Source organism: Lepus europaeus, chromosome 5, assembly GCF_033115175.1.
Source record: "Lepus europaeus isolate LE1 chromosome 5, mLepTim1.pri, whole genome shotgun sequence".
In the NCBI taxonomy this organism is placed as follows: domain Eukaryota; kingdom Metazoa; phylum Chordata; class Mammalia; order Lagomorpha; family Leporidae; genus Lepus; species Lepus europaeus.
The window spans coordinates 34,638,840-34,665,668 of NC_084831.1; the positions used below are offsets into that span (position 1 = coordinate 34,638,840).

The 26,829-nt window shown below is 45.3% G+C and overlaps 2 protein-coding genes and 2 pseudogenes across 2 annotated transcripts; 2 read left to right on the top strand and 2 right to left on the bottom strand.

Moving 5' to 3' along the window:
* Positions 1-3,602: 3,602 nt before the first annotated feature.
* Positions 3,603-5,000, bottom strand: LOC133760710 (EF-hand calcium-binding domain-containing protein 14-like; annotated as a pseudogene).
* An 859-nt stretch (positions 5,001-5,859) lies between these two features.
* Positions 5,860-13,757, top strand: LOC133759064 (olfactory receptor 2A12-like; annotated as a pseudogene).
* A 3,699-nt stretch (positions 13,758-17,456) lies between these two features.
* LOC133760711 (olfactory receptor 2A12-like) lies at positions 17,457-18,404 on the bottom strand. Its single transcript, XM_062193295.1, has one exon. The coding sequence runs from the start codon at positions 18,402-18,404 to the stop codon at positions 17,457-17,459; it is 948 nt and encodes a 315-aa protein (XP_062049279.1).
* A 5,644-nt stretch (positions 18,405-24,048) lies between these two features.
* LOC133760712 (transcription and mRNA export factor ENY2-like) lies at positions 24,049-24,394 on the top strand. The gene is given in 2 exon segments (XM_062193296.1): positions 24,049-24,199; positions 24,202-24,394. Coding segments are annotated over 2 exon segments (282 nt in total). The 3' UTR covers positions 24,333-24,394.
* The last annotated feature ends 2,435 nt before the right edge of the window (positions 24,395-26,829 follow it).

A 26,829-nucleotide genomic window follows, 5' to 3' on the forward strand; every position in this document is an offset into this window, starting at 1 on the left:
ACACAGAACCAACAAGGCTTTAGTTTTATGAGCAGAAAATCATATATAACTGTGGATGACAAAAGACTTTAAGTCGCCATGTTTAAAATTATAAACTCATCAACCATCAAGAGGCACTTGCTTACTTCACAGTATTTTTGAAAGCACCTGTAGGATTTTACAAGTATTTAACCCTTTAGGCCTCTGGGGCTTTCTCATTAAGATAACTATCATGTCTAGTAACACAAAATCATTAGACTTTTTAATTCTCAAACATTTGTATTAATAGCATTTTCCATTATAGAAACTTAAAGTTTGGTACCACATCACATCTTGACAGTCCTTCTAATATAATCCAAATAGCCTGATTAGTTGGTGTCTCTATAAGATGAGAGACATAGGTCCTTTGATTTTTTCAGTTGGGCCCAAACTGGAAAAACCAAAGTCCAGGATTTACTGGACTTTTAGAGTCCAGATTGTTTGAAACTTTGATTTTTTGAATGCCTGTCAAGAATGCCAAGAAGGCTCAAAATCCAAAATATCTGGTTGAAATAAGATTCCTTAAAATCATGACATAACATAGACCAAATTTGATCATTGTTACAAGGTGATTATTCAAATCTTTGAAAATAAGCACATATTTAAATAACTCATAGCTCTTAATAAAAATTCAGCTGTTTTTGAACAATTAGAATTTAACAGACATCAAGAGAACATAATAGATTACTTTAACACATTGCTTTAACAGAGCATCAGAGTTTAATTCTATGTCAAAGAGAAATTGAGCTTCCTGTGATCTTTTGCTGTGAGGTTTCCTCCCTTTACCTTCTTCCATATTGGTGACCATGTTTCTGTGTTTCTGTGTGTAAGACATCTTTAAGCATCTTTTGCAGGGCAGGATGAGTGGCAACAAATTCTTTCAGTTTCTGTTTGCTATGAAAAGTCTTAATTTCACCTTCATTCACAAATGAGAGCTTTGCAGGATATAATATTCTGGGCTGGCAGTTTTTCTCTCTTAGTACCTGGGCTATGTCTCGCCATTCCCTTCTAGCTTGTAGGGTTTCTGATGAGAAGTCAGCTGTGAGTCTAATTGGAGATCCTCTGAGAGTAATCTGATGTTTCTCTCTTGCACCTTTTAGAATCTTTTCTTTATGTTTCACTGTGGTGAGTTTGATTACAACGTGTTGTGGTGAGGATCTCTTTTGGTCATGTTTATTAGGGGTTCTATAAGCTTCCTGTACTAAGATGCCTCTGTCCTTCTCCAAACCTGGGAAATTTTCTGCTAGTATCTCACTAAAAAGGCCTTCTAATCCTTTCTCTCTCTCATTGCCTTCAGGAACTCCTAGAACCCGAATGTTAGGTTTTTTAATAGTATCCTGTAGATTCCCGACAATATTTTTTAGATTTCTAATTTCTTCTTCTTTTCTTTTCTTTTTTTTTAATTTTTTTTTTATTTTTTGACAGGCAGAGTGGATAGTGAGAGAGAGAGAGACAGAGAGAAAGGTCTTCCTTTTTGCCGTTGGTTCACCCTCTAATGGCCGCTGCGGCCGGCGCATTGTGCTGATCCGAAGCCAGGAGCCAGGTGCTTCTCCTGGTCTCCCATGTGGGTGCAGGGCCCAAAGACTTGGGCCATCCTCCACTGCCTTCCCGGGCCATGGCAGAGAGCTGGCCTGGAAGAGGGGCAACCGGGATAGAACCCAGCGCCCCAACCGGGACTAGAACCCGGTGTGCCGGCGCTGCAAGGCGGAGGATTAGCCTGTTAAGCCACAGCGCTGGCCATTCTTCTTCTTTTCTTTGGTTTGCCTGTTTCCTTTCCTGTTCTCTGTCTTCTAAGTCTGATATTCTCTCTTCTGCTTCGCCCATTCTGTTTTTAAGGCTCTCTAATGTGTTTGTCATTTGATCTATTGAATTCTTCATTTCATTATGATTTCTCGTCACTATCACAGTTTCTTGTTCTACTAGTTGTTTCATTTCATTTTGATTCCTCCTTAATATTTCATTTTCACGAGAGAGATTTTCTATCTTGTCCATTAAGGATTTCTGTAGTTCAAGAATTTGTTTTTGAAAACTTCTTAATGTTCTTGTCAATTTTTTGAGATCTGCTTCTTGCATTTCTTCTATCTCATCATCTTCATAATCTTGGATTGGGGTGTCTTTTTCATTTGGGGGCGTCATAGTGTCTTCCTTGTTCTTGTTACCTAGGTTTTTGCATTTGTTGTTTGGCATGTTGGAGATATTTGGTTTCTTCACTGTGGTGTTTTTTCTTGTTACACTATGGCTCTATATTAAGTGTACTGTCTGCTTTCAGTGGAGCCTTAGAGGCTTCAGATGAGTGTGGACTGAGAGCTGTGTTTGGTTCCTCAGGGTTGATTGAGGGTGTGTCAAAGATGACACTCCCAGGTTAGGCGTGGTAAATCTTTCTTTCTTTCTTTCTTTCTTTCTTTCTTTCTTTCTTTCTTTCTTTCTTTCTTTCTTTTTGATTCAAAAGGGAAGTACTTCCACACAGCTGAACGTAATTGGAGGTAGTTAGCAGGCAAATGATATACCCACAGGAGCCAGAGATCGGAAGCTCTTTCCCAAGGACCACACAGGGAATCTCTGCTGCCCTCAGTGTGGGCTCCAATTCTCCTGCAGTCTCCCACTGGGTTGCCAAGTTAGATCCTAATCTCCTGTTATTTCACCCCCCCCCCCCGAGTCAGGTGTTTCTGCTAGGCTCAGGGCCGGTGCAGACCTGAGGTCGCCCTGCTTATGACGTATGTCCAAAATGGCGCCTGCTCTTTGTCTTGCTTGCCTTTGAGGGGTGAGTGGAGAGAGAGAAACTCGTGTCCGTATAGGTCACTTTTTTTTTTCCTCTCTCTCTTCTAGTTAGCCTGGTGAACTTTTTCCCATGGAGTTTCAAGCCTCTTTCCCTCTAGTCTCCTCTTTCCTCTTGCCCGCTGGTGTCTCGGGCTATTGAGGTTCGGCTCACCTCGCGTTCCAGCACCGGTGTGTTGAGTCTGCCACTGGTGTCCCGAACTTGGGCTCCCACGCTCTCCACGCAGGTTTAACGTGAATAACTAGTTCCGGAAGAGTTTCCTCTGCTGTTTCTTCCCCTACTCTTCCTTGACCCTGCAGTATCTCCACTTTTATTAACCTGTGTCTTCCCGAACTATCAATGTACTCCCTTCCTATTCCACCATCTTGCCGCTCTCCCCAGATAAGCAATTCTTACAACAAATCATTTGTTCAAAACCACTGTTCCTATTTTCCACACAATACGCACAGTCCTTCCTTTTGTTGTAAATATTTACAAACAGAAAAGGCCTGTCTTTGAAAGGAAAGACATTTTCTGAGTCTCTTATATAAAGTGCAGCTAATTTAAGGCAAATTTATGTGAAATATAAAAGGTGGCTTAGTCTCTCTACATACACATTTCCCAGTTTTAAAAGGTAAAGTTTCCTTCTCAAAACAAACAAAAAAAAAAAAGAGAGAGAGAGAGAGAAAATAAAATGAAGGTTTTATTTCTTTTTTCTTAGAAATTAAAAATGTAATATCTGGCTTCAGGAAATCATAGATTTCTGAACATCATTATATAAGTAAAATGGTCTTTTTTTAAAAAAATAACTTTTCTATAGCTTCTTCAAACAGGTTACAAGGAGGCAATGTGTCTGCTGCAGTGGTCGGGAGGACTGATGGGTAGGTGGGGGTTACTTTGTGAGGTGAGTAGACTTTAGGTAGTCAGGTGCATCTCCATTTCTGAAACAAGCCTGATGACGCTAGACACCTACAGCGACTCTCAGCTCCAGGAGCGAGTATCTCCCATCTCCGTCAGAATCAAATGTCCTCAAGCACTCTGGTTCTGGCAGGGCAGAACCTGGGCCTGTGAGATTTCCTGGTAGGGCAGCCTCCCATCCACGTCCTGGCCAGACTTGTGGAATCAGTCCTGAAGATCTTCAGTGCTAGAAATTCCTGGTAGGGAGCTAGGTCCTGTGGGTAGCTTCCTTAAGCTGGTCACCACCAGGCTGTGAACACTTTGGCAAGGCTGATGGCTTTGCTGTGGAGCTCTGAACTGGCCCTTCCTCAGGGTTCTCTGGAGGCCTGCTGCTCTCAGGTTTGTTTGCGAGGGCACCGATCGGCTTGCTCTGAGAGTTTGAACTGTCCTCTGTCTTTACGCTTTGGGTTTTTAGTGGTTCTGTTCTGTTGGTCACTTGACCCAAAGATTCTCTTTTCAGAGTGGCAGCTCTATCATCCTTCTGTTTCAGGTTCTCACTTTGTGGGTCCAGTTCTGATGTAAGCGAAGGTGATGGAATGGTCTGGTAGCTTCCACTGGTCTCCACTGAGAAGTGCTGGTGCATACCGTTCTGCAGTAGCTCCCTGGCTTTCTTATGCTCATCCACAGCCTTCTGTATCGCCCCCACAGCAAGATGGACACTGTTTAAAGTGTTGCCGATGGACGCTACACTTGTCGGAGGTCCCTCCACAGTGGCCGGCAGGCTAATCAAGTCTGCAGCTGGCTGAACATTGGCTTCGAGGTGGTTTACTGCAGAGGTCAACAGCGAAATCTGTTTATATTCATTTCCGGGATGTTCATCCAGACTTTGTTTAAGCCCAGCTCCCAGATGCAATCTTTTCAAGTTGTTTGTGCTTGGTGAGTAGGTCTTTGTTAAGTTTGGGGATTTCTTGAAATGAACTTTCTGATTAGATTCCATTGTTCTACTTTTTTCCTTGAGGGCCTCCAGCTGCTCCCTGAGAGCACCCTGCATCCACACCAAGCCCACTCAGGCCGCAGCACAGGCAGCGAGGACGCCCGAAGCACAGAGTGGGTAACAGATCTTGCAGCATCGTGAGCAGTCTCCCCTGACAAAGCGGGAGCGATTTCCAGCCGCACCGAAGTCCTCTTATTCCTCAGAGCTGGACTCCGTGTCCGAGTCCGGAGGCTCCGTGCGAAGCAGGCGGTGGCTGCTGGCGCCCTTCTTGGGCTTCTTTCTCCGGCTGTCCGCAGCCAAGCCTATCCACGCATTGAGCTCTCTGCGTTTTTCCATCTTCTTGTGTGGGGTGCGTGGAGCGGCTACTCCTGAGCTTTCAGGTTCGTACCAGACGCCCAACTCCCTTGCTGCCTTGGAGCTGCCTTCCAGGGTGGGTTATCCTGGGCCAGAGCTCTCTAGGGTATCTGGGCCAGCCTGCTGGGGTCTGGACACTGGAGCCCAGAAGAAACCCGAACTCAGATTGGGAGTGGGGGTGGGGGTGGGATGGGAGAGACCACATAGAGATGGCCGGGAGCTTGTGATCTGAATGGATAAAGTCCTGGGCATGGAGTGTCACTGAGTGGAAAGGGGCGCGGGGTGGGGGGAGGGAAGGGCTCCAGACTCCTGGCCTGCTGTTGGCCTCTAGAGATCAGTTGAGGGAGGGGCTGCTGGTGCCTGCAGCCCCCAGCTGTCAAGCTGAATGAGGAAGGAGGCGGGTGGAACAACTGAAGCCGGCGGCAGACGCGCTTCCTGCGGCGGTCCCAGTAGGGTGCTCTCCATCGCCCTCTCTTGACCAAACCTCACGTTGCACCAGCTGCCGAGGGGGAATGTTTAACACTGAGAGTAGAGTGCCTCCCAGGCAGAGGGGCATGCCTTCTCTAAGAGTTTTGGGGGCTGGGCTGATGTGGTGCAGGCGTACATTGCTTGTTGGGAGACCCGTGAATGGCCAGTGGTTTGCTGAGGGTTGGGGAGATTGTATACTCACACTTTATGAGGTGTTTACTGCATCGATGGCTAAGTAACTTGTCCAAGAGTACACACGAGAGAGCAGTGTGGCTGCAATCAACTCCTCCCCTGGGTACCTCTGCATCCCTACTAGGCGACATCATCTTTGGGATGACAAGGACACGAGTGCGTCTCTCTTCCAGGGCCCACCATGAGGATTCTTCCAGGGCAAAACGAAAGCTGGGTTTTGTCCTGCTGGGCTTCTCCAGTGACCCCATGTCCAACAGGCTCCTCTTCATGGTCTTCTTTCTCCTCTACCTGAGTTCAGTCCTGGGCAATGGGCTCGTCGCCACCCTGATCTACCTGGACTCCCGTCTCCACACTCCCATGTACTTCTTCCTCTGTGTCCTCTCCTTGCTGGACGTAGCGCCATCACCACCACCGTAGCTCAGATGCTAGTACATCTTCTGTCTTACGCTCAGACCATCCTTTTGCTGGCTGCTGGCTGCAGATGTATGTGTTTGGTGCCCTGGGCCTGATGGAGTGCCTCTTCTTTGTAGTTATGGCTTACGACCGATACGTGGCCGTTTGCTACCCACTGCGTTACATGGTCATCCTCAGCTGGGGCCTGTGCATGCAGCTGGCAGCGGGAATGCTGGTCTTTGGTTTCATCTTTTCTCTGATCCATACGTTTCTCACCATGAGGTTGCCATACTGTGGGCCCAATGTGGTGAACCACTACTTCTGTGAAGGCCCCTCGGTGTGGAGCTTGGCCTGCGTGGACACCCACCTCATTGAACTGGTTGACCTGGTCATCAGTGTCTTTATGGTTGTTACTCCCGTCTCCCTCATCCTGGCCTCCTATATTCACATTGCCCTGGCTATTCTCAAAATCAAGTCCACCTGGGGACGCTGGAAGGCCTTCTCCACCTGTGCCTCCCACCTGACCATGGTCACATTCTTCTACGTTCCAGCCACTTACATCTACATGAGGCCCAACTCCAGCTACTCCCCTGAGCAAGACAAGCAGGTGTCCCTCTTTTACAATGTTTTTACTGTCCTGCTCAACCCCGTGGTCTACAGCCTGAGGAACAAGGATATTAAGGAAGCTTTTCTCAAGGTGGTGGAAGTGTTGCCTAGTGACCTGGGAGCCAGGAGAGGCTGGAGACAGAATATGCAACACTGAAGAAAGGGACACAATTTGTAATGCATGCAACCAACATTGTGCGTTTCAACCAACACAGTACTTTTCAACAGAACAAATGTACACAAACAAACGTGGCTGCCTTGATCAAGCTGTTAAATTGTGTAACAAACAACTGCAATAGTGGTTTACAGTGGTAATTTATTTATTGCTTGTATTCCAGGAAAGTTGTAGGTTGGCAGTGGCTTCTGTAGTCTCAGATCCACCCTGAAGGAGGAGCCCTCATGTGGAACATGCCATTCTTATTACAGAGGAAAAGGAACAATGGCCAAAATATGTGTTGTTCTTAAAGTTTCTGAGCAGAAGTGACATACATTTAGTTGCTCATGTCTCATTGGCCAAAATGAGTCTTGTGGTCAAACTTCATAGCAAAGGTCAAGAAACCTTTTCTTCCTATGTAGAAATAATGAAAAAGGTCACAATCAATGGGCAGGCATGTGTAACTTCTCTACAGGGAGGGCAAACAAATGACAAGGATAATAATACAATCTGCCACGTATCACAGAAATGGGTAGGATACCTGTAACCAACACAAAACATTTGAGCCCTAAGTGTCAGTATTGAAAGCTACCCCAGTGATATGTGGGACCAGTACAGCTCCTGGACCTGCTTGGTGCGTAGAGTCCAACATGGTTCATGGGGCTGACCTGGCATACTCTGCACTGTGCTGTGAAGGACACAGGACTCAATGTTCAGTGACCCGGATTTTCCTCCTAGCCTTGCTGTCTTGCTGTTTGTGTGAATTTACTTCCTCCCTCTGGGCCTCATAAATTTCATCTATAAAATTAACACCATGAATTTAATGTTCTCCAAAGCTTCTTGTACCTCTAAAAGTCTATGTTACAGTAGGCGAAGTGGGCGTGGTATGTGAAACTCAAAAGCGAGAAGCTTGTCTAAGTCCTCTGTCAACCACAACAGGAATAAGGGAAACACAGAGAAGCAAGAGGCACAGAAACCATGATGGGCGGCACTCATGGCAGTGACTCTTACTCTTTCAAGAGAGTGAAATGATACACAAGGCTCTCTGAGAGTCTTAGCACAGGTCTTGGAGTTAGCATGGACATCTGGTTCCCTTTTAGGCCTCATTGGTGGCCTGGAGGTTGTGGAGATGGGTCAATTTCATTGCACTATTATTTTAAAATTATTTATTTAAAAGAGACACAGAGATGGAGATATTTTTTATCTGTTGGTTCATTCCCTAAATGCCTGCAGTCATTAGGATTGAGCTAGGCTGAAGCCAGGAGCCCCGAACTCAATCTTCCGTAATGGGATGTTGTCCCAAGTGGCATCTTAACTACTGCACCAATCACCTGCTCCAGTTCCACTGGAACATTCATTATGGTCCAGCTAGTCACAAGTCCCAGAAAGAGAGAGAGTGGTGAGACAGTCATGAAATTATAATAGCACAACCCAGAAGATTCTGCAGTTTTTTGAGGTAACCAATGATCTAATGGGACTGAGGTTCTCTCTGTAGGTGGCAGACATGGAGGATCCCACATCAATCCCCCACTGTGAGCTCACCATTTGTAAGCTCTCCAAAGCTTGGCGGTAGGGAAGGTGCAGGGTGACATAAACAGAAATGCATCCTTGCAAAATTCACATGTTGAAGCTCTAACTCCTAATGTGACTGTTGCTGGACTAAGGATGTAATCAAAGTGACACGAGGTCACAGATTTGGAGCCCTAATCTAACAGGATTAATGTCCTCAGGGCCAGTGCCTCGACTCACTAGGCTAATCCTCTGCCTGCAGCGCCAGCACACATGGTTCTAGTCCCAGTTGGGATGCCGGATTCTATCCCGGTTGCTCCTCTTCCAGTCCAGCTCTCTGCTGTGGCCCGGGAAGGCAGTGGAGGAATGGCCCAAGTGCTTGGGCCCTGCACCCCATGGGAGACCAGGAGGAAGCACCTGGCTCCTGGCTTCAGATCGCGTGCCAGCTGTAGCACACTGGCCATAGCGGCCATTTGGAGGGTGAACCAACGGAAAAGGAAGACCTTTCTCTCTGTCTCTCTCTCTCACTAACTCTGCCTGTCAAAAAAAAAAAAAAATGTCCTCAGAAGAAGAGTTACCAGAGAGCTTGTCCCACTGCTCCAGCCTGTGAGGACCCAGGAGAAAGCAGCCAGCTGTGAACCAGAAAGAGAGCCTGCACCAGAATCTGACCATGCTGCCATCCTGAGCTCAGACTTTTGCCCTTCAGACCTGTGAGAAAATAAAGTTCTGTTATTTAAGCTACCTGTTATGGCAGACTGAGCTGGTTCATATACAGACCAGCTGCAAGAAAAGTAGTATTATTTCTACCAGCAGTAGAATGAGAGCTTGAAACAGAAATCAAGTTCAATTATGAAAGTGAATTTGAGGCCGGTGCCATGGCTTAACAGGCTAATCCTCCGCCTTGCAGCGCCGGCACACTGGGTTCTGGTCCCGGTTGGGGCACTGGATTCTGTCCCAGTTGCCCCTCTTCCAGGCCAGCTCTCTGCTATGGCCTGGGAAGGCAGTGGAGGATGGCCCAAGTCCTTGATCCCTGCACCCGCATGGGAGATCAGGAGAGGCACCTGACTCCTGGCTTCGGATCAGCATGATGCGCTGGCCGCAGCAGCCATTTGGAGGGTGAACCAACGGCAAAAAGGAAGACCTTTCTCTCTGTCTCTCTCTCTCACTATCCACTCTGCCTGTCAAAAAAATAAAAAAATTTAAAAAAAAAGAAAGTGAATTTGAAAAACTCTGAAGGAAAAAACAAAAAACAAAAAACCCAGATTTCTGGGATAGAGAAAAATGGAGGATGGGAAGTACTTACTAGGAGAGAGCTGGAGAAATGGAGATGGGGGCGAAGCTGGAGGTGTTTTGGATGACCCTGTGCCTCACGTTCCCTATGGCTGTGTTTTGGATTTCCAATCAGGCCAGCTGGCGTGAGGATTATGTCGCCCAGCACAAGAGGGAGCTGCAGCCACCTGAGAAGAGGGCCGGCGCCAAGAGCTCCAAGAAGTCAGACAGGACCCAAAAGCAGCTGGGGGGAAGCTCCTTCTCACTGCCCAGCACGACTCCTGTGGCCTCTGAGTGCTTGAGTCCCAGCTCCTCAGTCCACCCCACAAAATAACACAGACCCAGGTCCCTGCTGCTAAAAAAGACTAACAAGGTTTCAGAATTAAGGAGGGGGGCAGCACTAGGCATAGCAGGTAAGGCCACTGCCTGCAGTGACAGCATACCACATGGACGCCAGTTGGAGAATCGGCTGCTCCACTTCTGATCCAGCTCTCCACTATGGCCTGGGAAAGCAGTAGAAAATGGCCCAAGTCCTTGAGCCCCTGCACCCATATGGGAGACCTGGAAGAGGCTCCTGGCTCCTGGCTTTGGATTGGCACACCTCTGGCTTTTGCGGTCAAATGGGGAGTGAACCAGCAGATGGAAGACCTCTCTCACTCTCTTCTTCTCCTTCTCTCTCTGTGTAACTCTGACTTTCAAATAAATAAATAATTTTTTTTAAAAAAAGCATAGAAAATCTTTTTTTAAAAAAAAGGAATTAAAGAGGTAAGGTTTAGTTTATACCCAAGGATGAGAAGGAACCAGCCAAGAGAAGGGAATTTCAGGCAGGGTACACCAGGTACAAAGGCCACAATTAGGAAAAGACTTGGCATTGTTCGAAGAGCTGGAGGAAGGTTTGTGTGGTCAGAGTAAAGTGATCGGAAGTAGAGCTAGTAGGGAGTGGACAAAGGCCAAGTCCTGGAGAGTGCGTACTTGGTGCTGCGCACAACGGAAGTGCTCGGATTCTGACCGGGGAAGTGGTGCAGTTTCAGGGATGGCAGATCCCAGTGTGATTCTGGCTTTAGGAAAGGTGACTGGAAAGGGGGAGGCAGAAAAGAAAGAAGACTTTCAGGAGACTCACAGACCAGCAGTGAGGCTAACACACCCCCCTTTGGAAGAACCCTGGGGAGAATTTGAGCTGGAAGCTATTGGAGGGAGGGTGTGTTTTTCCTATGCTGCTGGAAGTTAGATGTCAAAGAGGAATAACCAGGGAAAGGAAGAAATGAGGAGTTGGGCAAGGAGGGGGTGAGTGGAGTGACCAGTGAGAGATGGGGTCTGGGGATGACGAAAGCTTGAGAGCTCTGAATTTGTCTCTGCTACTTATGCATGAATTTAGACTTGGTGAGATGGTCCTGAAGTGTTTACCCAGAGATACGGCAGGACTGGGCTAGGCAGGCAATCTGGGTGGGTGGGGACAGATGATGCACCTGAGAGCTCTAGGTACTGGGATTCAAACCAGAATGGTGGTTCTGGGCTCTCCAGGACATGGCCAGTCTGTCCTGATCAGTCTGTGGAGTGTGATGAGGTCTTATTTGTCTCTTTCCCAAGACAGAGTGTAATAGATTTTGAAATTAAGGATGTTAAATGATTTCATCTTGAAGGCAATGAGCAACCTATTTTGTTCCAAAGGGACTCAGAGAGCTTCCTTGTACCTTCTTCCATGGGAGGTAATGAGGATGAGAAAATGGCCATGTGTGAACCAGGAAGTAGGTCCTCATTAGACATGGAATCTTCCCAGGACTTGATCTTGGACTTTCCGGCCCCCAGAATTATGAGAAATAAATTTCTGGGCTATAAACCACCCAGTCTGTGATATTCTGTAGTAGTACCCTGAATGAACGGACACTACTGGAACACAAGAAATCTAAAAAAAACTCACAAGTGACTACTTTGCAAAGCGCTGTGTAAACTCAAAAATTTTAGATGACATGAATAATTTCCTAGGGAAATGCAGATTACTAAAATTAACCCCTTAAAGGTAGAAAGTTTCAAGAGACAGTTTTCATAGGTGGATAAGAAAAATAGCTAGGTATTAAGTAACTGTTAGGTGTGGATGTTTGTGCCCCACTCAAATTCATATTTTGAAATCTTACCCCTCCCCACTTCCCAGGTGATGATATTAGAAGGTGGAACCTGGGGGTAGTGAATAGGTTACAAGGACTCTGCCCCATAATTAGATCAGTATTACCCTTATACAAGAAGCCCCAGGGAGCTTGGCACCCCTTCTACCGTGTGGGGCTGCGGTGAGAAGACACCCACGTTTGAAGCAACTGAATCCTCCTAGACCCTGGCCCTCTGGCGCTCTGGTCTTCCCAGCCTCCAGAACTGGGAGAAGTGAAACGTTCTCTGTGAGCCCCTGGTTTGGTGTGTTCTATTGTAGCAGCCCAGATGGACTCAGACTGCAACAAACCCCACAAGCCTGGGAGACTGATGACAAGGAAGTTTGGGGAGGAGGGAGCAGTCTGTGGACGGACCTCTCAGAATGGGCACAGACTGTATCCCATGCCAGTGTCCATGAAAGGGTGCTGTTGAATCAAAGCCCGTTGTATGGTGGTGTTTCCCAGTGAGCCAGAATACTTGGGTTCAGGAGCCACGTGGTGAAAGTGTGAGTGGATCCTCTCATTATTATGCCTGAAAACTCACAGAATATTTTCCTCTTCACCCAGCAACTGGGATCTCTGCTGGTTTGGAGATCAAAATCCCTAAGAATGCTTCTACCCATGGATAAAACAATGGTTCCAGTGAATCGCAAAATGAGATTCCCATCTGGCTAATTTGGATTTTCTACACCACTCAGCTAATAGAAAAAATTAGGAGCTGATCTATGGCTGGAGTAATTGATTCTGAGCAGTAAGGGGAATCTGGGAAGCTGATACACAGCTGGAGCCAAAGCTATGACTGGAACCAACAGGATTCTCTATGGGGCAGTTCTTAGAGCTTCCATGCCCAACTGGACATAGAAAAGAAAGCCCCAGCATGACTGAGGATTCAAGCCCCGCAGGCATGGACATTTGGGTCACTCCATCAGGTGAATACTGCAGAACAGCTGAGTTTCTGGCTGAGGACAAGGGATATATGGAAGGGGTGAAAAAGGAAGCCATAGAGGTCAACCATCCATCAGCTTATCATATTATCACATTATTCTAGAAAGCTGAGAATGATATCATGTTCAGTTACAGAAACAAGGACTGTAGTTGTGTTGCATATTTTGTCTATGCTTGTGTGCATATGTTTATTGGTACGTAATAATCACTCTATCTTTTTCATCCCCATTTAAATTATTTCATTCACACGTTGTTGCAAGTTAGCTTTACAATTTCGTCTTCAGGTCACAGAATATTCAGTGAGATTGTGACTGAATTTGAGGAGCAGTTAATGTAGCCTATGGATACAGTGAGTACTGGGACAACACATCGTCTCACAGGAAGAGTGACAACTCCATTTGTAAGAAAGATCAATGAACTTGTGATGTAAAAATATGAGTTGTCTGTTTTTCTGTTGGAGGGTTTGAACATTCATAGAAGGGTGCTAAGTAGCCAAAGGGGTGGACTCTATCCATTACCCATTTATCGCCTCTCAGTTCAGAATGCAGCCTTCAACGCGTGCTCTGTAAGAAACACCAGCATTCCCTTAAACATCTTCAGTGAGGTGAGCTTGATGCTAAACTTTCGCAGTAGAGGCACTGGAGGGACACTGCAGGAGAATGAGATTTCCTACCACTTTTGTTTGAGCCACAGGATCAGAATGCACTGGGACTTTACAACCTTGGGTCCAGCCGCCCTCTCAGCGTGGAAACTGGAGCCCCACACAGCTACGCCACCTGCTGGACTCCTGCGTGTCCTGCATGCGATCACCTGGTGCACTCAGCAAGCCCCACACCACGCCTGAAGTCTGCAGGGTCACACGTGAGGAAATCATTTCTGCAAGCCTCACACACAGTGAAGGCATCCTGCTCCCAGCAGCACCCTGCATCCAGCAGCACGTCCACATCACTGGCTGCCGATCGCCTGTTCTCTTACCTGCACTTTGGGCGGGAGACTCGTATCTTGTCAGCTCCAGAGCAGTCTGGCCTGGCTAACCAGCAAATGCTCCTGCGATTCAGCATCTGAACCACAACTTCTCCGATGAGGTCGAAACCCCTTCCCAGTTTGTCCTCCTTAGCCCTAGGATACCATTCATGGGCAACACTTATTTTTATTAAACTTCCCCTGGTGAGCCTACTGGGTAGTTTTGGTCTCCTGATTAGATCTATAGAGTTACAGCTTCTCTAAGGTTCCAAAGTGAGGATTGTTGTCTATTTTCTTAAGAGCAAAACAGAAGCTCAGGAAACCAGCTCTCAGAGTGATTAGGGGCCATATCTAAAGTCCTGTACCTTGTACAAGAAGGAGCTGGGATTTTAACTTTGTTGTGTCTGCTCTATCTCTGGCCATTGCCTTCCCAAACGTTCACCCCCAGGGCACCCTTGCAGCCCATGCATGATTTCCCATACCGAGATTTATTTCCTCTTCTTGCAGCTTCTCTTTGAAATCTCCTTTCCCCAAGTGAAGACACATCAAAAATTCCTTCCCTGGCTGTTCCCTTTACCTCTTTAACAAAATCTGCATTTTCCACAGGGGCAGTATTGTTGAATAGGCTTTTTCATAATCACCTGGAATACAAGAATACTTTAAAAAGTTCAGGGATGAAATAGAATTAAGAGATAAATGTATTTTGGTGCAAATCTTTGAAGTTGTGCTGTTTTTTCATAATATGCATTTCCATGGACTTTTTGAAGTGCCCTTGCGTTTTCCATTCTGAAATTTAAGTGTCCTGCATCCCATTATCTTCCAATGATTCCTGTAGTTCTTTCCCATCCTTGTTTCCATTTTATCTGTTCTCTGACTTAACCAATTCCCTTCATTCTCCATCTCGTCCCATTGTACCCCCATTATCTTGATACAGGCTGGGTCGTATGATCAACTCCTAAAATACCTCTGCTGTCTTCTCTTTGTCCTTACGGTGTCAACCAATCCTTCTATATGACCGCTGCCAGCTCTCTCTCCCACTGCCCCTTTCCTCATTACTTTGTAAAACATGCTCAGCAAATGCTCAAGACCCAGCTGTGAAATGTGAAGCCAAATATCATTTCTCTTATAGCAGCTATAGTCAGCATCAAGACCACATCACCATTACTGTCCTATTGAATTCAAAGTACCTTCACTGACACGTGGCTGGACCGAGTCTATATCACCTTCACTGGACTCAGCAGTGTTTTCCTAAGGACTATGAGTTCAAAAATTCTGATCTTAAGAGGTTGACTATTAAGAATTTTAAAATTTCCTTTGTGTGCAAAGAAGACTCAGACAGTATTTCATTATTTCCTTGAATAACCTGTTATTTGAATTTTCAAAAGTCAAAGTCAAATTTGAAGTAAGGAAGCCTATTATAGTTCTATGAGCCTAGGGATAGTGTAATGATGACAAGAGTTAAGCAAACGCTAGGAACTTCTGCTTCTGGTGGTGGAAAGGGTGAGAGAAAAATTTGGGGGTGGGGGAGAAGATTCTGGAAAGTTGGGTAGCGGCCCCATGTGAAAGCTTCCTTCTCTGAATCAGGCTTCACTCTCATGTCCCCTACTTTTCTTGGTACAATAGATGCAGTGTGGTCAAAACAGTTTCCCAAGGTTCTGTGGGGCAACTCATCTGTGCCTCTTCCAAGGTGCTAGGACCATAAAGGAGCTAAAGCCGTGGGTGAAGGATCTGGACACTGGTGAGAGATGCCAGCACCATTATGAACATGTCAGTCCACCATTCCTGTTAGCAACCTCTGGATTAAATCACTTATTAACACTATTATTTTTCTTAAAGATTTATTAATTTGAAAAACAGAGTTACAGAGAAGGGGAGAGACAGAGAGAGAGAAAAAGATCTTCCATTCATTGATTCAGTCCCCAAATGGCCACAACAGCAGGAGCCAGGAGCTCCTTCCAGATCTCCCATGTAGGGGCCCAAGATTTGGGTCATATTCCGGCTGCTTTCCCAAGTGCATTAGCAGGGAGCTGGGCAGGAAGTGGAGCAGCCAGGACTCAAACTGGCGCCAATATGGGATGCCAACATCTCAGGCAGTGGTTTTACCTGGTACTCCACAATGCTGGACCCCATTAACACTGTTATTACTCAATTAAGGCTTGAACAAATGTTTGTTAAAAACTCAACTATGTAGGAATATTGATGAAGAGATATTTGAAGGGTCCTGGCTGATTGTAATCAGGACCTCTTCCTGCAGTATCTCAAGGGACTGTCATGTATTAAGGTTTTGCTGATTCTGAGTTCCTGAGCTTCCTCACACTGATTAAAAGACCACCAACTGAATTATACATAGATGCCAAATTTTTCATTTTCCATGTTAGCTACCCTTTTCCAGAGAGCAAAATGGCCCCTTCTTCTAAGTTGAAACGGTCTTGAATGTGTGTTTGGAAACTGTAGTATTAGGCAAAAGAAACACAACACAGCAAGAAGAATAATAGTGTTTACATAGAGAATTCAATGTGTAAATCCTAGTTTAAGAACTAACCTACACTGACTACTCACAACAATCCTACAAAGCGGTGGTTTGCTAGTATTATTATTATCATAAGTCCATATAGCTAAGGAGACAGTTTGTCTGAAAAGTATGAGCTCTGTTTTAAAAGATTTATTTAATTTACTCAAAAGGTGGAGTTACAGAGAGGAGGGAGAGAGATCTTCCATATGCTAGTTTACTCCCCAAATGGCCTCAATGGTCAGAGCTAGGCAGATCTGAAGCCAGGAGCCAGGAGCTTCTTCCCGGTCTCCCACGTGGGTGCAGAGGCCCAAGCATTTGGGCCAACTTCTACTGCTTTCCTAGATACATTAGCAGGGAGCTGGATGGGAATGGGACAGCCAGGGCTTGAACTGGAGCCCATATGGAGTTGTGGGCACTGTAGGCAGCAGCTTATGTTGCTACGCCACAGCACTGGCCCCAAAGTATGAGCTCTTAACCACTATGATACAGTTTGGGAAATGTTTGATCTGGGTCCTGACAGTGACAGATCCCTCAACATGTCTCTTCACTTTTCCAGGGGGAGGAATTGGGTATTCTTAGGTCCACACTCCTCTCAACAATGCTGGATGAACAGTGGTCACTTTTCCTTTCTTTTGAGAAACTGCTTCTTTACTGCTCATACTCCTGATTGAAATAAAATAATATTATGGGGGCAAACTGTTGAAATCGTTACCTAATATATACTAAACTAATCTTCTGTATATAAAGAGAATTGAAAATGAATCATGATGTGATTGGAAGGGGAGAGGGAGCGGGAAAGGGGAGGGTTGTGGGTGGGAGGGAAGTTTTGGGAGGGGGAAGCCATTGTAACCCATAAGCTGTACTTTGGAAATTTATATTCATTAAATAAAAGTTTAATTAAAAAAAAGAAATAAAATAATATTACTCTCTGGGGTCCTGAGTCATCTTGTTCCAGCCATCTTGAGTTGATTTAATAGAATCAGTCCTTATGCACTCACTCAACTAACAAATGTTACTGATACTTTGTGCCAGACCCTTTGCTGGGCCCTGGGGAAACAAACAAATCAGACATGAGTCCTGCTTGGCACTCTGCCTGCAGTTGGGTGTCCTAGTGTTTGTGGATAGCCCAGCTGCTGGAGCCATCCGTAGGTCCATACCAAGCACTCACCCTCATACCTCATCTCTCTTAACCAACAGCCTGCCTACCCTGTTATGGGAGGGAACTGAGTGGAAGGGCCACAGATCCTGCACCTCCAGGTTTGGTTGTGGCTGACTATGTTCCAGGGACCTCACTCAAGGGCCCTGCCCCAGCCTGTTACTTTGAGGAAAGCTCTCTTCACATCTTTGTTTCTGAGGCTGTAGATTATGGGGTTGAGAAAGGCAGAGATAACATTGTAGAACAGAGCCAGTTTCTTGTCTCTCTCTGGGGAGGCATTGGCTCCAGGGTTCATGTACATAAACATGGCAGGTCCACAGAACATGGTGACCACAGCGATGTGGGATGCGCAAGTGGAGAAGGCCTTGAGTCGACCTTGGGCTGAGCGGATCTTCAAGATGGTGGAAAAGATGCGGACATATGAGGCCAGGATGAAGAAGAGAGGTACCAGTAGAAGAATGAAACCCAGGATGAAATCTACTCGGTCATTGAGAGATGTGTCTGCACAGGCCAGCTTCAGAACTGCGGGGACCTCACAGAAGAAGTGGTTGATCTCATTGGGACCACAGTAAGGCAGGCGCATGGTAAAGACAGTGTAGACTAAGGAACAGCTGATACCCCACAGTCCACAAAAGACTACCATTGCCCCACACAACCCTGGACTCATGATAATCTTGTACCTTAGTGGGTGGCAGATAGCCACATATCTATCATAGGCCATGACAGAGAAAAGCCAGCCCTCAGTGATGCCCAACACCAGAAAGATGTACATCTGGGCAACACAGCCAGCATAAGAGATAGTTTTTTTCAGAGAGACCAAATGCACCAACATCTGGGGCACAGTGGTGGTGACATAGCTCATGTCCAGCATGGAAAGAACACTGAGGAAGAAGTACATGGGTGTGTGGAGCTGGAAGTCCAGGTGGATCAAGGTGACAATGAGCCCATTGCCCACAAGTGTAGAGAGGTAGAGGAAGAAGAAGATGTTGAAGAGGATTATGTTAACTTTGGGATCCCTGGAGAAGCCCAGAAGGATGAACTCAGACACAGAACTGTGGTTTTTCCAGGGGAAGTCCTGCATTCTGCTTCAGCTGCAGAAAGAGAAATGGTCATATTAGTAGCCCAGCTTAAGATGCATATTCAGATATGATGGCCATTCGGTTGCTGGAAAAGCCAGTGGTTATTTGGATCCTGTTTAGGATTCATGTCAGTCCCAAGACCTGTGATACAGATAGCTTTTGACAAGAGAAAGAAATCTTCATGACCTATTCAGCTTCTTGGGAAAAACCATTTTCTCAGGACTCCAAGGGTCTCATCCTTTCCTTCTAACAGCCCCAGCAAGGTCACCTGATTTCTTCTCTTGTGGGAGCTACTCATCATATGGTACCTTTCTTAGGACTGTCTTCCCTGATCCTAGCTGAAGACTGGGATGATGGATATTTGAAATTTCCCTTCCTCTTATCTGGAAACAAGTAGTCAGAACCCTTTCTTACCTTGATCACTATAAATAGGAGTAGTCAGAAATATGAGAAAACATATGACAGCATAAATATGAAATGTTCTTAGAAAATTTAACATCTGTGTTTCTTGGCTTTCTTTGGGCTTCTGAAAGCATTTTTAAAATTATTATTATTAAATTTGCTACAACTAGTACTCAAACAGTATGTTTCACTTTGTGTTTCTATGTGGGTGCAAACTGTTGAAATCTTTACTTAATATATACTAAATTGATCTTGTGTATATAAAGAGAAAATAAAATAAAATAAAATTATTATTATTAAATTTATTTGAGACGTCAAGTTACAGATAAGGAGGGTGAGAGACAGAGAGAAAGATCTTCCATCCACTGGTCCACTCCCCAAATGGCTGCAGTGGCTGCAGCTGGGCCAATCAGAAGCCAGGAGCTAGGAGTTTCTTCCAGGTCTCCCACACGGGTGCAGGGGTCCAGGCACTTGGACCATCTTCTACTGCTTTCCCAGGTCATAAGCAGAGAGTTGAATGGGAAGAAGAGCAGCCAGGACACAAAGCAGTGTCCATATGGGCAGAAGCTTACCCCAGTATGCCATAGCACTGGCCCCTTGGAAGCATTTTTCTAACTGATTTTATTTTAGATGATGTTTCTTGCCAGTCCTGTCTCTGGCTTTACCCAGAAAGAGACAGGATTGACTCTAGAAATTGACTCAGAAAGGGACAGGATTGACTCTAGAAATTGGCTCTACTTGAATAATGATAGTCTTCACTGCTTAAAGGCATCGTGTAACCCTCCAGACTAGTGGGAGTAATGATAATCTATCCATTTGTCTCCTGGAGATTTGTAACTGGCCAGGATCCCAGATAAAGCCTTGCTTGGAGTTAGTTTATAATATCAATGATGGAATCTGATTCCTTTGTTCATCATGCCAAAATAAGTGGTATTTTCTAATGGAAAAGCATGGGATTTGGAATCAGAACACTGAAGTTCAAGTCTTGGTACTTCCACTGTGGCTCTGTTCATGGAATTCAATCTCATTGAGCCTCAATTTCCTCTTCTGTAAAATGGACATAATATCTACGAGGGATAAATCCTGTGACAAGTAATTCATAATATGCATGAAGCACCCAGCCCTGTGGATAGTCTGGAATGGAGCCCAATAATGTAGCCCATCAAATGTTCTTCCTCCTGGTATTATTCATTGAATAGTTAAGAAATACTGAGCATCTACTACTTATCAGAACCTGTTCTAGGAAAAACACTGACAAGGATAAGGTGTATTCCTAATCCTCAAGGAGCTTACAGTTTAGTTTGGGAAGTAGAAGAATAGATGCAAAAACTATCTAATGGGATCAACACTATTATGAAAACACGTGCCGTCAGTCTTAGCTGTGTACTGAGCACTATGGATGTGGAAATAAAAATCTATTTGAAGAGCACGCAAAGTGAGGAGACAGGTAAACAATGGATGGCAGCTGGTGATAAGTGCTATGATAGGAGTTAAGTTTTGGGTGTCATTAGGGTCCAGAAAAGGAACAACTGAGCTAATCTTTCAGAGCCTGGCTTCCCCAAGAACAGAACGGCTGATATAAACCCTAAAGGATGAGCAAGGAATTAGTCAAAGAACTCAGGAAGAATTTTGCAAACAGAAAGAGCAACAGGTGTGAACAACTATAATTAAAGGAGTGCTCTGTGCAACCAGAGAGCACAAGGAATAAATTATGATGGCAAGCTGGTCTACACAGGGGTAGGAGCAAAAGAGAGTGTTAGAAGATGAGCCTGAGATGTCAGAGGAAAAGGATATGGAAGAGTACTGAATACCTTGCTAGTGAGCATGGACTTGATCCTTTAAGCTGTAGTGAGCCACCACTGAGTAATAAACAGAATTTTTTCTGACTTACGTCTCAGAAACATACTATTTGAGTGGAAGTTGGGAGAAGTCATTAGAAAAAGAGCAGATAAGGGATATGGGGAAAAGGCAGAAGAAGGGTAGGGCTTCAGAAAATGGAGAAGGGAAGAGAGGTTAGAGAGAAGTATAGAAAATCAACAGCTATGTTCACTGAAGGCTGCAGATGATGAGAAAGGGAGAAGACAAGGATGAGTGTGAGGTTTCAGGCTTGGGAACGTTGTCATTAGAACCATTCAACAAGATAAAACCTAGGTGAAGATAGAGGAGGGAAAGACATACCAGGGCAGGAAATAGCAGGGAGGTAATGATTAATTCTGTTATAGATAAAGTTTGAAAAAATGGGACATTCTTGAGTTCTGGCCAACAGGGAGTTACACATGTAGGCTTGGAGTTCAAAATGTAGATACAAATGGAGGATCAAAATTTAAGCAGCACCAGCATTCAGAGGATAATTAAAGCAGAGCATGGATGAGAACTCTCAGTAAGAGAGCAGAGGGTCCAAAGACACTACCCAGGAACATGAGCAGTGTAGCAATCAGCAGTGGAGGAGTTGGGGCTTGAGAGAGAGCAACCAGGGCTACAAGATGATTTTATGCACAACCCTTGGGATGTAGAATCTCCTGGAAATGGGAGTGCCAGTGGTTCTGAATGCTACAGAGAGAGAAAGGGGAAAGAGGACCAAAAACTATCCCCAGACATAATAATGTAGATATTGTCAGTGGCTTGGATATGAAAAGTTTCTGTGATGACAAGTCAGGTTGTAGTGGTTCTGAGGGGTGAACTAGGCAGTAAAGGGAAGGGGTGAGATGAGATGTACAGATCAGGATGTAAGATGGCAGGGATGCTTTTTGTTTTTCCTAAGATGGAAGAAGTTCAGAATGTGTATACATTGCATGGGAAAGCAAAAGAGAGAAAGATAGAGGGAAGCAAAGGAGCAAGACCTCTAAAGAAGCAGGTGTCAACAGGACTGAGTGCAAGTCATGAGAGGTAGCTTCAACACGAGTAGATGTTGAAGGGGAAGGTTAGAAAGAGGTGGATACAGACAGTTTTTTGTGACAACCAGGAAACTCAAGATCACATTCCCATGGGCTATTTGGTAATAACAGCTCATGAACACAGTGAGGAAGATCTGATCTAATGGCTGAAAATCAAATTTCAAGTTTTAACAGGATAGAACAAGAGGTCAATGCCAACAAGAACAAGAAGACAATGCCAACAATAGCACAGACATGAAATCTCATGTCCTCTTCTCTAGCTCAAAAAGTCAACTATACTAGTCTTAAATGGGACCAGAGTTCATTGGGAGGTAACTTTGAACTTCAAATGGATCAGTATAACTAAACTTCTGAAAAAACCAATGTGAGGCTCCATCATTGAGAAACGATCCTGGGAGATCAGTGTAAGTGGTGTGGAACAGTGTCTGGACACTGGACTATTTGAAACAGGCTGTAAAGAGGGGTCTGGAAACCACATCATCTGAGTGAGAGATGAAGCAAATAAAGATGGTTCCCCTGCAGAAATGAAAAACTCAGGACCAACTATCTGAGAATCTTTCATGTGGCATATGGAAGACACTTGGGTGGTCTCAAGAGGGGTGGTTGGAAGTTATACCAAGAAAGCAAGTTTTAGCATACTAAAACCAACTTGCATTAGTGAGGGCAGTCCTTACAGATAGTTTCCTGAGCCCCACAAGAGTATCAAATGTAAGCTGACCACATCGCAAAGATGGTAGGGAAGGATGGTTTCTGGTCCATGCCAGCTGGAAGAGGTGTGGAGTTGGGCTCCTTGCTTGCTTTCAACCCTTTGAGCATCCCCCACGCCACCCTGTCCACCATGCCGTACTGCATCCTGGCCTGTGTTGTATCCTGACATCTTATGGTACCAAAAGACTGTGACTCCTTTAAGGTAAAGGAAAATGCCCCAAGACAATGGTGAGATCTTTCACAGAAACTGGCTCAAGATGAGGCAACTGATAAAGATTCCACATGGGAATGCCATCCCTCTGTCCTCTCATCTTCCAGACTCACCTGGGCCTGATGACTGTATTACTGTAGCAGTCTTTCCATAGGCATCCCACTCCACTCCCTGTCCCAAACTGACCAGAATGTGATGATATGATGCAGAATGGAGAAATGGATGGGAGGAGAGTACCTAGGGGAGAGAGAAGGGCCAAGAACAACTGAATGGGCATCTCCAAGCCCATTATGGCCTCCTTTCTGACCATCCCAAAGCCTGGCCTGGGGCCATGCCAGAGAGGAATCCAGGATCCAGTATCCTGTTGATTACTTTCTCCCCCTTCTGCAACAAGGGTTCTGTAGCTCTTTTCAGTTTCAGTGTCTTGTCCTACCTCCTTGACTCCCAAACAGCCCTTTTCCTAGCCCCCATAACTAGGCATTCCTTCATTTACTGGTCCTATCTGTCCTTGGTCCTGCACCCTCAACCCGTGGATCCAAATCCTGATTACTGGGTTGCAGGGGAGAGCCATTGTCTCAGCTCCATAGCAACCGCCCTCATCTCCTGAGGAACATGCTAGAAGGAGAGTGACTACAAGACAACAGTGCAGAGAGAAATCAATGAACAGAGAAGGATGGAGGTCAGGGAGAAGAGCGGATGCCAGGCCTGAAAGTCCTGGTATGAATGGAAAGGAGATGGAGGTAGGCAGGTATCCAGTCAGAGAAAGGGACAGGTGGGGAGCACCAGGCAGGGATGGCCCAGGTGTGGGGACTGCATGCCTCAGCCTCTGTTGCTGTCTCTCCCCCTCCTTACCTGATACTGTGCTCTCCATGAGGGATCAGCCAGGAGCCTGCTGGGTCCTCCTTTACCATTTTTTTTTCTGATCCTCTGGGAGGATGAATCAGGCAGCTTCTTAATGAGCCTTCTGTGTCTTGGGATTCTCTAAGCCCCACCACAGCCCTCCCTAGCCCTGAGCGTACTTTAAACCCTCTCAGCCTGGCACCCAGGGCCTCCATACTGAAGTCTCCCAACCTCATGCCTCCTGCTCTCACACTCGTCCTATTCTATGTCACAGTCCAGTGGAGACACTTGTGTGAACATCAATTAGAGAAAGTGCATGGGCTGAGAAGTACAAGGGATGGATAGGGATTTTCCATGGGGTGGGAGGTCAGGGTCGGACTCCTCACTGCTGTCAACCCCCAGAGTGCCCCATCCTGCCCTCTCCACCATGCCCTGCTGGGTCCTGGCCTACATTGCATCCTGACTACTTATGGTATCAAAAGATTGAGTTATTGGGGGTCTAAGTCCAGGCAGCCCAGGAGTGTGGTAGGTAACGGTCGTCAGCACAAGGGTCATTTCGTCCCTAGAAAGGGACAGCCCTCACCCGTGGCAATGGTGGTTAGCAAGATGAACAAAGATGCGCAGATAACAGTGGTGATTAACCCAGAGTTGATAGAAACTGCAGAAAGAGAACACCTCAAGGAGTTGCTGAGAGCTAAATTAATTGAATGTGGCTGAAAAGATCAATTGAAGGCACACTGTAAAGAGGACTAGAACACGTTAAGGTTGATGACTTGGTGGCTGAAATCACTCCAAAAGGCAGAGCCCTGGTACCTGACAGTGTGAAGAAGGAGCTCCTACAAAGAACATTCCTTGCTCAGCATGCCAGCCTTTAAGATTGAATTAGATTGTGTTGTTCTGTGGTTTTACTTCTAAAAGTAAAACTTGCCATAAATTAGAGGTCATTTCCCCAAAATATAGTCCTTTTTTTGTATAATGGTATACAGTTTTCAGTAATGATGTATACATTGTATTGATTTTTCCCTAAATGTGTTATTTTAATAAATATCTTATGAATGACTTTGAAAAAAAATGGATGGAGTGATAGTCAGGCCTCCAAGAACAATTTATAGAAATCAAAAATACAGCCTTAAAAGAGAATGTGGACTGGAATACCCAGAAGTATCCCCCTTTGTACAATGTGTAACAAAAACTAATATGAATGGAGTCAATAGTTCTAATGAAGTGGTAGAGCCAAGAGCCACAGCCAGGCTAGCAAAATGGCAGGACTCATGTCGCATCAAAGCCGCGTTGCAAGAACTGCCGTGACTGATGATGTCTAAAGAAAAAAGAAGCTCTCTCAGTCCCTTAAAGGACAATGTCACAGCAACTAACCCGAAAAGAAAGCCCAGGACCCTCCGCTCTGCCTACCTTTACCCCATTCGATTTAAGCCGTCTTCATTTTCCACAGTAGTAAAGTTTCTGGATAATCTTGTAGATCTCAAAGCACTAGAAGAGAAGCTCCCACCCAAAGGAAATTTATCTTAAGGCACCATAAATCACACTAACTTTTTCTCCATTTGAAATATGTAAGCTGTGCTATAACAAAGCATCCTGCCAAGTGTAACCACTGTCCGTGTAGTTGAATTTTGGGGTTCAAGAAAGTATATCTAAGCTGAGTCCCCATCACAACTGGTGGGACACAGCTAGCTCAGCATCACACAGTCACCTTGCTGTTGATTATGTAGCGTGGGGCATCTGCCTTCTCCCCTGCCCCTCTTCCTATCCCATCCCCGCCACACCAAAGCAGACTTCTAGCTTGGGGTTGCTTGTTAAAATAAAGGTGAGGTTTTTAGCTGGCAGCCATGGGTGTCTGTTTGCACCCCAGTTTCTTTTTCTGAGCCCTACATGATGCCCTCTCCAAGCCAGCGTCCAAACCCTCCTCCTCCACTCCACCTTTGGTCAAAGCATAGATTGTAACCCTACTGCTCACCTCTGAAATTGGCCTTTGGTGAAGAATTCAAGGCTTTCCAAGTACCTTTCTCCCCACCTTTATCAAGGGATGCTGCTTCTTCTCCCTCAAGACCCTTTGTGCACCATCACTACCCAGTTGAGGTACAGCAAGTTAGGCCTCTGCCTGTGATGCTGGCATCCCATAGGGGTGCAAGTTCAAGTCCTGGCTGCTCCTCTGCTCCACTTCACATCTATTTCCTTGTTGATGAGAAAAGCAACAGAGGATGACCCAAATCTTTGGACCGCTGTACCCATATGGAAGACCTGTGTGGAGTTCCAGGCTCCTGGTTTGGCCTGGCTCTGCCTCAGCTGTTGCAGTCATTTGGGGAGTGAACCAGCAGATGGAAGACTCACTAACTTCCTTTCAAACAAATAAATATATCATTAAAAAAAAAAAAAAGAAGCCATCAGGTAAGGTTGGAAAGTCTCTGACTTCCTTCTTGGGTTTGGGAGCCAAATTCACTCACTCTCAGAGGCAGCTTGGGAAGTGAATGCTGGGTGCTCAGCCCTGCCGCTCTCTGCTCTCATCATCGCTGATGCCTTCTTTCAGCTCAGGTTTTCCTGGGGTGAAAAGACTGGCACCCACACCTGGCAGCTCTCCAAACCCCTGGTGCTTAAGCCTGAGGAATGGCCACATGCAGACTCTTGTAAACACACATGGTCCTGCCAAATTGTTCTCTTTCCCTGGAATTGCTTTTGCTTTTAAACATTGAAGACGATTTAAACAAAGTTCTCACCTGGTCATGCTGACAGTTGGTCGGGTCTAGTTTGGAATCAGACAACTGGAACAAAGAGAACCTTCGATTTGTGCACCTTTGTGCTGGTGCTGCTACCCCTCATGGTTGTCTGCAGGGGCTGGGGAAGAACTCAGTGTGCAGGACAGATGCAAAATAGGCTTAACAAGTAAAGTTAGCTGAGGTTTTGATAGGGATGTGTTGACTCTGTAGAAAGATTTGGAGAGTATTACCATTTTAGTAATATTAAGTCTACTGATTAATGAACATGGGATGTCTTCCTATTCTTTTAGGTTATCTCATTTCTTTCAATGATGTTTTATAGTTTTCAGTGCCCAAGTCTTGCACTTCTTTTGTTAATTTTTTTTCTCTGGGTACTTTATTTTTTTTAATGCTACATAAATGGAATTTTTCCTTAATTTCATTTTAAAATTATTCATTGCTAGTGTATAGAAATGCAAAAATATTTGTATAGTGATCTTTTATTTGGAAACTTTGCCAGTTTTATTTATTAGCTCTAATAGGTTTCTGTTTGTGTGTGTGGATTCTTTAGGCTGTTTATATATTACAGAGGCAATCTTACTTCTTTGATCTTAATTTGAAGAATTCATTTCTATTATTACCTAGTTGCCCTTATCAGGACCTC